Source organism: Nannospalax galili, unplaced genomic scaffold (assembly GCF_000622305.1).
Source record: "Nannospalax galili isolate Female #2095 unplaced genomic scaffold, S.galili_v1.0 scaffold1097, whole genome shotgun sequence".
Taxonomy (NCBI): Eukaryota; Metazoa; Chordata; class Mammalia; order Rodentia; family Spalacidae; genus Nannospalax; species Nannospalax galili.
Window position 1 is genome coordinate 1,747,760 of NW_008340640.1, and position 14,493 is coordinate 1,762,252.

A 14,493-nucleotide genomic window follows, 5' to 3' on the forward strand; every position below is an offset into this window, starting at 1 on the left:
GATTTTGTCTTCAGGAGTTCCGCGGTGGCCCAATTCCAATGTGGGTCAGAAGTTTTCAGACTTTCTTTTTAGATCTGATATCTTGTAAGAATGATTTTGGCCTCAGGAACTTGGGTGTTGGACTGACCTGAGAATCTGGCCATGGCCGTGCCACAGCAGAGATGCAAAGGCAGATGGGGTGGGAATAAGCCCCAAGATTTCCCAGGGAGTGGGTTGAGTAGCTGGGTTGTACTGGATGCAAAGGATCAGGGAGAGGCAAGGTAAGCCTCGGAGCCCCAGAAAGAGGCTGTCAGCCCCAGAAAGAGGCTGGCCCTGGTGTTGCAGGACCAGGGAAGCAGAGAGAGGTGAGGGCACGGCCGGGTTCAGAGGCAGTGCTCCTGGGGCCCAAGGAAGGCACCAAGCCGGTCCCGGTGAAAAGGGTCAGGAAGCAGCACTGGCTCCCCAGGTGTCTGGGGCCCCAAGACTAGGAATGGCACAGGGCCCAAGCTAGGAGTAGGGAACAGCAGGAGAGATGGAAGGGTGAACTCGGCTGGGGGAGTCAAGGCATGGAGGGCTGCGCGATAGACTTACCCCAAGAGAGGCCTGAGGGCAGGAGAGCGGGCCAGGAGAATTAGCCGGTGGTGCAGGTCAGGGGAAGCAGGGAGAGGTGAGGGCGGGGCCAGGTCCCGCGGAAGCAGTGCTCCTGGAGCCCAAGGAAGGCATCAAGCTGGCCTGGGCGAAAAGGATCAGGAAGCAGCACCAGTTCCCCAGGTGTCTGGGGAACCAAGACCAGGAATGGCGCAGGGCCCAAACCAGGAGCAGAGAACAGTGGGGGAGATGGAAGGGAGAATGAGGCTGGGAGAGTCAAGGCACAGGGGGCTCTGCGATGGACCCACCCTGGGAGGCCTGAGGATAGTGGAGCAGGCCAGGAGAGTTAGCCCTGTACATAATTTTTTAAAATCAATAAAATGACAAACAAAAAAGGTACCTAAAACTAAAGATTCTAATAAATATACTAGCACTGAATATTTTATGTAGAAATTGTATTTATAAGAATGTGACCACAAGTCACTCTACCTTTCCCCCTTTCTTTGTTAATGATCTTTTGTCACATTCACTATAGACAGAATCAAAGGGAATATAAAAATTCTGCTATCCCTAAACTGGTCATTTTATTAGGCCAAGTAAAGAATTCTTTATCTTCTCTAACTCTTCTTTTGCTTACAGAAACCCAGCGCATTCCAAGCTAGTGATGTTTGTCCAGACAGAAATGAAAGGAAAACTGCCCTCATCAATAGTTGAAAAGTCTATGCCTTCCAACTTAGTGAGCTTCTTCCTCAATGCAAAAGATGGAGTAATGGCACACAAAATTACATCGATATGTGGACGTCATAATGGTCATTCATCACGACAAAAGAAATAAAGCTGTTCTGCCATTATCATACAGATGTTTGACCACACAGGCTGCTAGTAAGTGTAGTGCAGCTATTACTGCAGCCTACTTCTCAGTGAGTATACATAAATACTGTTCAACTGCTCTAGATGGTAGTCTTATATAAATTATCCAAATAAGAGCTCCATTGTGTCGGGACTCAGGTTTGCTTTGCTTAGTGGAGGACCTACTGGCTTTGGGGCAGAGGGTCTGATTGGCGACAGAGTCATAAACTCTGGGACCTGTGTCTTCCCAACAGGACAATTTATTTTAAAATTCAGATGGTTTTTATACATCCCAAGGAACTAGCAGTCACATGGGATATGGCAGTCACATACAAAGATTTAGGACACAAAGAAACAGGACATTTAGTCTGCTAGTTGGCGCCAGGAGGATTCTTAAACTTTTACTCAAGGTTATCAATGCCCATCCAGTAATTTATTGGCCACAATGTTTTCTTTCTTAAAGCTAAAAGATGGTGAACTTTCAGCTTTTAGCTCAGGAGTAAACCTTTAACCTGGCTTAATCTCTTAGCCAAGGATAGCTGAGTTATTTGTTCAGGACAAGGAGGTGAGCGAAGGATTGTTGACCAAGACGCCTTCCCACAGAGCAGGGAGCCTGCACTTACGACCAGGCTGCTTCCTCCTGCCAGTGTGGGAGTGTTCTGCAGGCCCAAGACAGGGATTATCAGAGCCACTGTTTTCAGTGCCCCTCCCTTTATCAGAGAATGCAGCCTGGACCTATAAGTTTTAGGCTCACCTCACCCTAGGGCCTGGCATCCTGGTTTCCTACACATTGTACAAGAAAACAGCATTAAATATAGTTTTTAATCTCACATAATGATACCAAATAATGTGTTATTAATATACTTTTATTTTTTGTTTCTTTCCCTGGAAAATACTCTGCATTCAAATCATAAGCAAGCAGATACAGTCAGAGATCAGCATTAATTAGAGATTAAAATACGCAGCTGGGCATGATGGCAAACTCTGTAATCCCTGAACCGAAAAGGCTGAAGTAGGACTGTCATGATGAGACAAGCCTGAGCTACCAAGCAAGACCTTGACTCAAAAAAAAAAATTAAAGTACATTTTAAATTATTTTTCCTTCATTTACTGCTTAAATTGACAATTGTGGGAAACTCGAACTTGAAAATTGAAAGAAATTCTACTAGGGAATTCAGGATACAGTTTAGTGGTACAGCAGTTGCCTAGCATTACAAGGGCCATAGAGTCCATCCATAACACAGAAAACAATTCCACTACAGTACATACAATACAAACAGAACAAGGATGTTAACAGAGCCTCCATTCCCACCTCTGTGTCAGCGAGGTAGAACCAAGGAGTGGGACCCAGGCCTAGTCAGCATTCCATTTGTTTGCTTCTTCCAATGATGTCATTAGGGACAATGGGGGAGTGGTGCTTCTTTAAGCTCCCACTGGAAGGTAACATGCATATGTGTATCAATGCCCACTTTCACCAGGAAGGTATCAGCAAGGCCAGAAAGGGAGCCAAACTGACACATACATCTGCAGTGAGGATCAGTCAGTGCTACCTTCTCCAGGGTAGAGATAAACACCACCCAGTTCTTAAATTACAGCTAACAGTGATGCTGCCTGTTTAAAAGAACTATTATAGGATCCAGAGTCCCTCAGAAAGGGAAAAAAGATATCTGTATGGGTAAAAATATACCTATAAGTATATGAAACCATATTTATGTTGACAAAGGATCAAAGACAATTCAGTGGAGCATGGACACCTTTCCAGCAAATGATTTTAGAATACCTGCATATCTCCAGGCCTTGGGCTAGTTCTGTCCCATCCATTATTATGAATTCATAATGGAATTTGAACATAAAAGCAAAACAAAACATTATAGAATACATCATAACCTACAGTTAGGCAGGTTCTTAAACATGACACCACCAGCAGGATTCCTGAAAGGGAAAAGTGATTATCAAAATTAAGTATGCATGCTATGTGGAAGTTCTTGTGAGGAAGATGAAAAGACAAGTCATAAACTGGGATAAAATACTTGTAAAATATTTCTTAAAATGGACTTTTATCTAAAATATGCTAAGAGTCTTCAAAGCCAATAGTATAAAAGCAATCCATTAGAAACTGGCCAACCCTGACAATCTGTGCCCACCAGTGCAATAGTGGCACAAATATTACGGGAGTAGCCAACTACTCTCTAATTGGATTTAAGATCTGCTTCATAGGCTGGAGTTCACACCTGACATTGATATCATGCTTAGGAACCTGAGACTAGACAGGTCACAAGACATAGGGGAGAGTCTAATACTAGTTTTCTACTAAATAGTTATACTAAACTGAATCCTAAGGACTTGATGTTATTCCCATAGATTAATGCATCTCTCAACTCTCACCAGAGTTTTCTTACTCAGCATATGATGATTAACATAGAAACCCACAACTGGCCAATGTGCAGAAAACAAGAGACGGGAGAGTATTTACCCCTGAATAGACACCTATGTCAAACTTCTGCCTCCTAAGGCTCAGGGATCATTGTGGAATATAGGGCAGAAAGATTGTAAGATCCAGAGGAGGCAGAAGACCACAAGGAGACAGAGTTTTCCAAATAGCTGGACAGTTAGCTGGCAGTGTTATGAACTAACAGCAATGGTGGTGGCATGCACAAGTCCCATGCAATCTCAAACCCGAAAAAATTACAGCATAGATATGGGGAAGTGGGTAAGAAACCCCAACCCAACCTAAGGGAATGTTGGTAACCAATGGCTGCTGGGAAGGGGAGAGACAGTTTCTTTCAAGGACGGGACTCTTGGTAAGTTAACCAGATTCTATTGAATGGACCCACAGTGAAGGACATGTGGGAGCACAAATTGCTCTATAGGCCTTATTCTATATATAACAGAGTACATTAAATTGGTCAGGAGGCAATAGGGGAAGGGTGGGTAGGGAACAGGAGCTAAATACCATCAAATTATATAAAAATCACACAAATTCAGTTGAAAAATATTTTTTTAAATAAATGTAGAAAGTAGCCAAAGACAAGGGCATTTGAAAGGATATATAGATAGAAGAACAGCTCATGAAATGTTCACCATTAGTTACATAAATCCAAAAAACATTCAAATTAAGATGTCAATACACTTATCAGAATGACAAAACCTTCCAAAAAAGTGATAGCATCAAGTTTGCCAAGCACATAGAGAAACTGGATCACTCCTACATTGCGAGTAGGAGGGAAATGAAACTGCCACTCTGGAAGGGTGTAGCACTATTTTAACTAAACGTGCTGACTGTTCTCCAGAAATTATACCCATTATCCCATAGACTAGAAAATCCTTTAGCAAGTAAATTAATTGTGGTAATCAGACACATGGAAGAGTGCTAAGCAAAAATAACAAAGTGTTCTTTCTCTTCAATACAAAGAATTCCTTTAAGTATCTTCTGTAGAGCTTGCTTAATGGTCATGAATTCCTTAAACCTATTTTTAATCATGGTAAGTTTTACTTTCTTCAATTATGACTGATAGCTTTGCTGGGTACACTAATCTGGGTTGGCAACTATTGTCTTTCAAAACTTGAAAAACATTATCCCATCCCTTCCTGGTTTCACCACATACATCAAATAAATGGCCTCAAACACAGAGATTAGCTGGTCATGTAGATAGATGCATAAAAGACTTTTGAGAGAAGCCAACATCCCTTCATGATCAACGTTCTGGAGAAATTTGGAACAGATGAAATGTAACTCAACATAATAAAAACTATATATGGCAAACTTACAACCAGAATTTTATTAAATAGGGGGGCATTCAAAGCATTTGCACTAAAATCAAGCACAGAGCAAAATGTCCACTTTTTCCACTCTTATCCAACATTGTGCTATTGTGCTGAATAAGAAATCAAGGAGGGTCTGGGGAGATGGCTCAGCAGTTAAAAGCACTGACTGCTCTTGCAGAAGGGAAAAAACAAAACAAAACAAAACAAAAACACCTTAGAGAAAAACTTTAAAAAAACTCAGAAAAGGAGAAATTGAAGAATGCGTTAGATGGAATGGCCTCTCATGCTCACGGACTGGAAGAATCAATATTGTCAAAATGCTAACTCAACAAAAGCAATCTACAGACTTAATCCAATCTGCATGAAAATGCCAACACCATTCTTCATGACAACATGGAAAAAACATAATTCATTTGGAAGCACAAAAGACCCTAAAAAAAAAAACAAAAAAAAAAACAAAATGAGTAATGCTGGCAGTATCACCATACCTGGTTTCAAATTTTACTACAGAGCCACAAGCAATAAAAATGACACTATATTAGCACAAAAGGACATGTAGGTAAATGGAACAGACTGAAAGACCTAGATTTAAACCATGAAGCTATAGCCGCCTGATTTTTGACAAAAATGCCAAAAATAAAAATTGGGAGAAAGGACAGCCTTTTCAACAAATAGTGCTGGGAAAACTAAATCTTTGTGTAGAAAAATAAAATTAGAACTTTATTGTTCACCTTGCACAAAAATCAAAGATCTCAGTACCTGAGATTCATAAACTGCTGGGATAAAAAGTAGGGAATACATTAAAAGATATAGGCACAGGCAAGAGCTTTCTAATAGGATTCCAGTCACTCAGGAAATAAGGCCAATTACCAACAAGTGGGACTTCGTGAAACTAAAAATCTGTACTAGCAAAAGAAACAGTTAACTGAGTAGAGACAACCTACAGAATGAAGAAAAAGATTTGCCAAGCTATACATCTAACAAGATTAATATCTACAATATACAAAGAACTCAAGAGAGTAACAGCTAGAAAACAAACACAATAAGAATATGGGCTAAAGAGCTGAACAGAGAGCATTCAAAATAAAAAATATAAATATCCAATAAGTATTAAAGTGTTCGAGATCCATAGCCATCAAGGAGGTGTAAATTAAAACTACTTTGAGACTCATTCCATCTCACTCCTGTCAGAATGGGCTAGCCTCAATAAAATAAATATTGGTGAGCATATGGTGAAAGGGGAACCATTATTCACTGTTGATGGGAGTATAAACCAGTGCACCTGTTACAGAAACCAGTGTGGAGGCTCTTCAAAAGTAGAGTGTCCATATGACCCAGCTATACCACTCCTGGGAAATATGCACAAAGGATTCCGTATCCTTCCTCAGAGAGACGGACTCATCCTTGTGTATTGCTCCTCTCCACAACAGCAAGGAAATGGAATCAGCCCAGATGTCCAGCTAAAGATGGATAATAAAAATGTGGTACTTACACAAAATTTTATGCCGCCATAAAGAAAAATGAAATTTTCAGAAAAATGGATGGCACTTGAAAATATATTGTCACCCAAACTCAGAAAGACAAACACCATTATTCTCTCCCACATGCATATCTTAGTTTCTACTTTTCCTATGTGCACATCGGTGTGAGATAAAGGAGTGTAGAGGCCAGAAAACTCGAAAGGGGCCCAATTTACCAGAGACAAAATAAATTTACATACCGAAGAGATGAGTGTTCTTGTTTACTTTTACACAAAAAACCAAATCTTCACTAAATCACTGGCGCCACAGGATGCAGAGCATCTTCAGCTTCTTCAGAGTTGATATTTTGATTTTATAATTGTCAGTCATGAGAACACCTCTTTACATAAACATATAGTACAAAACAACAGAAGTTGTTGGAAATTGGGCCGTAATCTCAAGCCAAAAGTCATTTAACTTCGTATAGAACTCAAGTTAGCAATTCATCAGCAATTTTTAAAAAAATACTTTATTATTTTTATTTTATGTGTATGAGTGTTATGTCTGCACATAAGTGCACCCATGTCGGGCAATGCCCACGGAGGTCAGAAGAGGCTATCGGATCCCCTGGAACTGGAGTTACGGAGAGTTGTTAGCGCCATGTGGGTGCTGGGATTCAAACCCAGGTCTTCTGCAAGAACAGTCAGTGTTCTTAACCACTGAGCCATCTCTCCAGCCCTCATCAGCAAATTTTAATTAAACATGCTAACACAATTTTTAAAAGTTTTATTTTACGAGTATGAGTGTTATGCTTGCATGTACATAAGTGCACCCATGTCATGCAGTGCCCATGGAGGGCAGAAGAGGACGTCTGATCCCCTGGGACTGAAGTTATGGGTGGCTTTTAGCTGCCATGTGGGTGCTGGGATTCAAACCTGGGTCTTCTGCAAGAGCAGCCAAGTGCTCTTAACCCCTAGGCCATCTTTCCACAATGCCCCCACAATACATTTTTTTAAAGTTAGGAAATGTGTCTTTGTTTTCCATAATTAAACCATTGTGTTTCTATAAGAACACAAAACTCTGTATATAGTAAAAACACTGTAGTTTATTACATACATCGTCTTGAATCTGAGCTCAAGTGATTCAGGTGGCATTCAGTGAGAGGCATGGCATAATGGGACATGCAGTGCAGAGTGTGTTGTGTGTTCAGAACTAAGGCTTCGGTGAAGTCCTGCATGCAACACAGGCTATCGCTGTGACAAACATCTAGAATTCCTTATATGTTTGTATTAATTTTTGATCACTGCACATTCGGAAAACTTAAACTGTTGCCAAATTTTTGTAGCCTCTCCCCAAGTCAGTCATGTGAGCCCATGTGGAGTCACAACCCACAGTTTAAGCTGTGCTCTACATCATTTTTAACTTCTGCTGGAAGTTTGTTTTCAAGCTTCTGGTACTTTAATCTTATGCAGTTAAATGCCACTAGGAGGCGCTCTCTACATTTTGCCTGGAGCTTGCTTAGGTCGAAACCAAACATTAATTAGGTGTATTTTTGTTTGTTTGTTTGTTTTTCAAGGAACCACATAGTGGCTAAAAACTATCTGTATTCTGACCTCTGTGGACATTGCCTGCACAAGTGCACTTTTATACATACAGACAAAACACTCATGCTCCTGAAGAGAGAACAGGAAGACAGAACTGATGAAATCACCCAAAAGGCAGAAAAGAGACAAAAGGATGAAAAATATAAGACAAAGTCAGACTGGGGAAGCCCATAATTTGTGATCAAATTCTTAGTGGGGGTATCCAACATTTTGACATTGCAATATGACGCTGTCATTTACAAATGTGCTGGGCCTCATTTATAGCTCTCCTGGGATGTGTTTGAAGAAATAATGGCAAGACTCTACAGAACCTGAAAGACATTGGAAAGCCATCAAATACCAGTAAGAAAAATAAAAACACAGTTCCAAACGTTATTGTAAATCTGGAGAACAACAAAGAGGGGGGTTCTTAAAAGCAGAGAAAAAAGGCAATCTAAAAGATGGCTAACATCAACCCCAAATGCTGAGAGCCAAAATTATCTTTGTCTTGGGCCTCTAATTGCCAATTGCATTAACTTTTATACCTCACATTCTCATGACTGATGATTTCTCCTGATATATTCCTAACTTTAGCAGACCTCTAGCCTATGTCAAACCAAGGCTAAGAATGTTGTGGTATCTGAAACCTGCAGATGCTCCAGGTTTTGCTGCTGACCAAGTAATTAGTAAATACACTGATTTCTGATTGTTTTGCTCTTGGACTATGAAAGTTCTTATAGCCTCTTCCGCTGTGGGACATGTCATTAAAGGTGACTTGAATCTCTGTTCCTGGGCCATGGCTACTCATCCTTAACTCATGATAAATGTTTAAAATTTGTGTGTATGTCTGAGTACATGTGCATGTGTGTGTATTCAAGGTTCAAGCACTTGTGCAAGGTCTCTGCCTATTCCTTTGAGGCAGGGTCTCCCCTTGAACTCAAAGCTCGTATTTTCTTAGTTGGGCTGGAAGCCAGCAAGCCCCAGTGATACTCCTGTCTACCCACTTTAGAGCTGGAGTTACTTACATGTGTTCGCAGGGATGCTGGTGTTGTAACATGAGTACTAGGATCCAAACTTTAGTCATCAATATTGTGGAGTAAGAATTCTTAACTGCTGAGCCATCTCTATAGTCCCTCAACAAACTTTTTTAAAAGTTTCATTAAAGTGAAGTCATTATTTGATATTGACAGTTCTGAAACCCAAAGATTGCATTTGTACTGTAGAAACTAACTATAATTACTGTTTTCTCATTTCAAAGTGGCCAAACCATTTGCTTCCTAAAGGTTGTCAGTGGTGGTGGTGGTTTTGTTTTTCTAATTCTGTATATCACAACACCAAGATTTTGCTGCTTAGGATGTCTCTATAGAGGCTATAGAGAATGCAGAGGCCACAGTGCTCACCCCTTTTACTATGTCTCTATGTGTAAGTGTAATACACATCAGTATATATTGATACATCAATATATCACACTGATTTTTTTAAAAATTGCATCATTCACAACTTAGAGTAAAAATAAAATTTGCAAAAGGAGCTGCATACCCCAGATAAATCATGTAAAACAACAAGCATATTCAAAATATATAAATTTCTATCCATTTCCTCTGGTCTTCTCGTATATATTAGGCCCATTTACAATGGCAAAACCCTAAGGTACTGCTGGGATGAGAGAGTGTTTGCCTGCCCATAGGTGTTCTGCAAACTAACAGAAGAGCCCAAAGCAAAAGTCTGTTGTGAAGCTTCATGTTGGTGAACACCAAAGAACTGACTCTTCTCACTGGGGGTCGAGACATCAGCTTACATGCCAGTCATTTGGACCTCAGTCCAGTGTGAGAACCAGAAGCTCTGCATTCAAGATGTCGTCCCTTCATTCACGTTAATCAGTATTAATGGAATGACGGGCAGGTCTGTAACCTGGAAACAAGGAGCTGGTTCAGACCAATAAAGCTACAAAGGACTGAGTCAAGTCAGTGATGGACAGCAGCCAGACACTGAGGTGTTAAAAGTTCCCAGTTTGAAAACCTCACTACTCTGGCGAATGTGGAGGTGATAGCAGTGCTTCCGTCCCTCAACGTCCATTTGATAAACTTTTCTTTCATTGCTACCACTCTGCACATCCTTTCTTTGTTCACTGTCACTACTTTAAGCACACTTATATACCCCTTGCACTTAACTGGGTTCCAAGTCCAACTTTCAGCCCAGCTGTACAACATAAGCTTTAGTTTTTCAGGCCAACTTTTGGATCCAACATGGTTTATTCCATAGTGCCAGAAACTGTGACCCATCCCTTCCCACCCTACCCTTTCCACCCTCCTCTCATCATTTTAGATTTGAGAAGCAGATGCAAGCCCACCAAGGGTTTATAACAATATACATGGTCATACATGTCTGTCATTCCTGTGAAACGTCTCAGTTCATTTTTAAAAATCAAAACATTCACATAATCTCATGCCATCCAATACAAGGAAACACAACCACATCCCTTTACCAAGAATAGATCCAAGCAAAATGATTTTTAACTTTTTTCTCTACTTAAGCTGCATGTTTTATTTCCCACAATCCCAGTAATAGCATAGAAGCCCCATCATATCCATCCCAAATTGGTTTCCAGTAGGCTGAGGTTACAGGGAGCCTTCACAATGCTAGTGATACAAAGGATTCCAAAATACTGGGCATGAATGTGTCTCCAAATAGATGGAAGTCAGCCATGCACTGGCCCAGAGGCTGCAGCAGTTAGTCTGACTTCGCAACACATCCAGCGTCTTTGAAACTGACAATCTGATGGGGAGAGTATGAAAGTGAAGCTGAAATTGATTCCTATTAGATCAGCCTTTCAACATAAAGAGAGAAGGGAGAAATGAGTCTCACAATTACTGTGTATTTCATATGGGATCCAAGCTGAGAATGCCATGTAAATGGAATACTGTGAAATAGAGCAATTTAACTATTCTCCAATCAAAATAAGAAACAAATCAGAATGATTTTCACTTCTATTTATCTTTGAAGGCTTACAGCAGTTAAAGTATTTTTGCTTTTATATATGAAGGTTGAAAAATGTTTTTTCATAAAATACAAGAGTAACCAATTTTACCATCAAGTAAAAAAATGTGATTCTTTTAAAAAATCATTCCAAAAGGGCATTTAGGAACTTAACAGCTACTGTGCTAACACCATGACAAACCAAAGTATACGGTAATTATCCAGCACTCATGTATTAAATTCTGGAAAACATCCTGTTTGTAAGGCAGGGATCTGTTGGGCTTTCCACCATGCATACTCCTTGGGTTGGTTGTTGGGATGTGAGGCACATTTTGCCAGATCCAAATCAACTACCTAGTACTCATCAGATCAAAAAATTCATTGTCTCGGGGCTGAAGAGATGACTCAGAGGTTAAGAGCACCTGGCTGCATTTGCTGAGGATCCAGGTTGGATTCCGAGCACCCATGTGGCAGTTAACAATGATCTGTAACTCCAGTCCAGATTTAACGCCCTCTTCTGGCCTCTGCAGGTGATATACACATAGTGCACTTACATGCAGGGAAAACACTCATACACACAGAACTTTTAAAAACTTCACTACCTCCTCGAGTCTGTTTCCTAGAAAGCTCAGTACTGCATGATACCTACAGTTCCACCAAATCCTTTCACAAATTGGAATCCTTATCTATGACAATTTCCAGGGTAGTTCTAAATTTCTTTGTATTACTAGTCAACCATTCCAAGAGAGACATACTCTCAGGTCATGCTCCTGTCCAGTCTCTTTATCTGTAAAACGGATTTATTCTTCTCATGTTCTGCAGTTAAGAGAATTTCTCCTCTCCTGTGCCTTGGCAATGAGAAACATATCTCATTATATCCAGATTTTCATAAACTATTACAGCCTCCACAGCTCTCATTTTCAAACCGTTTGGTGTGGTGTATTTCCAAAACAGTCCCTGCCTGTGTCCTGGCTAATTTTATCAAAATATGGCCTTATTTCTTCTCTTGAATGAATTTCACGTTGGAGAGAACTTCAGTATGTAATTCAAAAGCTTGGTTGAATCCATTTTGTAGGATATTTCAACTAATTTAAAACTTTTGATTGCGATCTCTAATCAAGTCTATCAGATTGACTGAGTTCTGTTTTAAAGTCAGAGATCAGCCACATCCATTTTGTTCTCAGCAATAAACAGCTGCACAGCAACCTCTGCTACTTTCTGAACAAAGTTATGCGGCTTTTCCATTCTTAAAAGTGCAAAACGCTGTGCTAGGCATGGTGGTGCATGTCTTTAATCCCAGCACTATGGAGGCAGAGACAGGCGGATCTCTGTGAGTTCAAGGCCAGCCTGGTCTACATAGTGAGTTCCAGGACAGCTGGGGCCACAGGGAGACCCTGTCTCAAAAAGACCAAAAAAAAGTGCAAAACGCAAGGCTGATGGACCTCCTCTACCATCTTTCTTTGGCCACTACATGGTAACTTGCAGGAATTCTCTAGTTTCCTTGGAATGTGAAGCACTGCCATCTATCACCATGAAGTGTCACACTTGCTGTCCTCTGCAAGTGATGGTATAAGAGGCTCTGTGGGAAGTCTGCCACAAATGCAATCATCTATTAATTGGTTTGAAAGGTTCAAAGTCAATACTTTCTTTCCCTTTCCTTCTTCTGTTGCAATTGCTCCACAATAAACAATCGGGCCATTTGGAGGCACTGTGTTACAAAGTTTGAGACTATCATACTGGAAGGTGGTTTTCTGGTGACTTAATAATAGATGCAGTTCCATCCAGTCTCCTCTGCTGTCACTCCTGAAATCTGGTCTTTGGGCACTATGATCAATGATACCATGCTCATACCATTGACCCAAAACAGGGAAGGGCCTCTCCTGCCAGCCACTCCCAATCTCACCCTCTACTGGGAAGCTCCTACCCAGAAGGCAGGAGTTGGTTAGTGCCTTGTTCTAATCCTGCGGTCATGCAGTATGGGGTTGGCCATCCTAAGGGGTCTGGGATCCAAGAGGGATGCAGCTATCACCCGGGGGCCACCTCCAAACTCTTAACAAGCTTCTTGATCTTTGTGCTCCTTTGGGATCATCTGCCATCTTGTCACTTCCACCTCCGAGGGCCCAGTCCTAGGCAGTTGCAGCTGCTCCTCCCTGGCTGTCTCCACTGTGACCTCTGCCATAGGACAGTAGTACTCTCTCTCCAGGCAGTGGTAGGCACTGTAATCTGACCACATGGGGCCTCTGACTTCCTTTTTTGACATTTTCTTTTCTTAAAGCCTAATCAAGTAAGTTTCTGAAAGCATTACAAGGATTATTGCTATCGTCGTTGATAGTGTAGTTAGCGAGACATTAGCAGTAGAACAAGAGGGCAGAACTCGGGACTAAGGGAATGTTACATCCCCCTGGGGGTACTGGGACCCTATGACTTTTACTCAAGCTGTTTGCTGATGATTAAAACAAGAACAGAAGAAGGCAGTTATAAAAATCTACTGTGGACCTGGGGATGTAGCTCAGCTGGTAGGGTGCTTGCCTAACCCATGAAGCCCTGGGTTCTATCCCAAGCACAATATAAACTGGGGGTAGTGGTGCACATCTTTAACCCCAGCACTTGAGAGGTAGAGGATAAAGAACAGAAGTTCAGTCATCCTTGGCTATACTGAGTCTGAAGCAAGCCTGAGCTGTCTGAAATGTTGTCTCAAAACAAAAACAGAACAATTAGTATGGGCACATAAGCAAAAACTGGATTGAGCCTGCAGTGCCTTAGTGGCTAATATGCTATGTTTACCTTATCATTTACAATACCCCTGTGGGTTTTTCAAGTACAATCTGGGGTTCTGGGTAACAGTCGATCATGCAGTGAGTCAAAGGTCATATAGCTCTCTGAGTTGTCAAACTTCCTTGCCTCTACCCAATGGTGGAAGGACTTAATGAAGGAATCCCTACACCCAGACTAGAGTGGCCACACTCTCACTGAGAGTGCACTGTCCTTCTGTCATAAACTTTCATTTCCACTACTGTTGGAGTGTCCTACGTTAACACAGGAACTGAGGACCCCAATTTCACCATAACAAATGGTTATTATATACTACCTAGGGATTGTTTTGAACTGGCAGGGCACTGCACATCAGGCAAGTACTTCACCTCTAAGGCATATCCACAGCATAGGAAATTTAAAATAAATTTTCAAAAAGTGAAATACTCCTTTTATGAGTTTTACGACACTGGTCCTAAATAGTTGCTTAATGCACAGCATCCTAATTAGTTGCTTTTCTATTGCTGTGACAAAACATTATG

At 41.1% G+C, this 14,493-nt stretch overlaps 1 protein-coding gene and 1 pseudogene across 1 annotated transcript in view; one reads left to right on the forward strand and one right to left on the reverse strand.

Moving 5' to 3' along the window:
• Stard6 (StAR related lipid transfer domain containing 6) overlaps positions 1 to 1,402 on the forward strand; it is a 33,738-nt gene extending 32,336 nt beyond the window's left edge. Inside the window, exon 8 of the mRNA XM_008835682.3 lies at positions 1,207 to 1,402. Within this exon, the coding sequence (XP_008833904.1) occupies positions 1,207 to 1,402 (196 nt within the window). The remainder of the gene's footprint in view (positions 1 to 1,206) is intronic.
• A 10,426-nt stretch (positions 1,403 to 11,828) lies between these two features.
• LOC103736213 lies at positions 11,829 to 13,147 on the reverse strand (annotated as a pseudogene).
• Between the last annotated feature and the right edge of the window lie 1,346 nt (positions 13,148 to 14,493).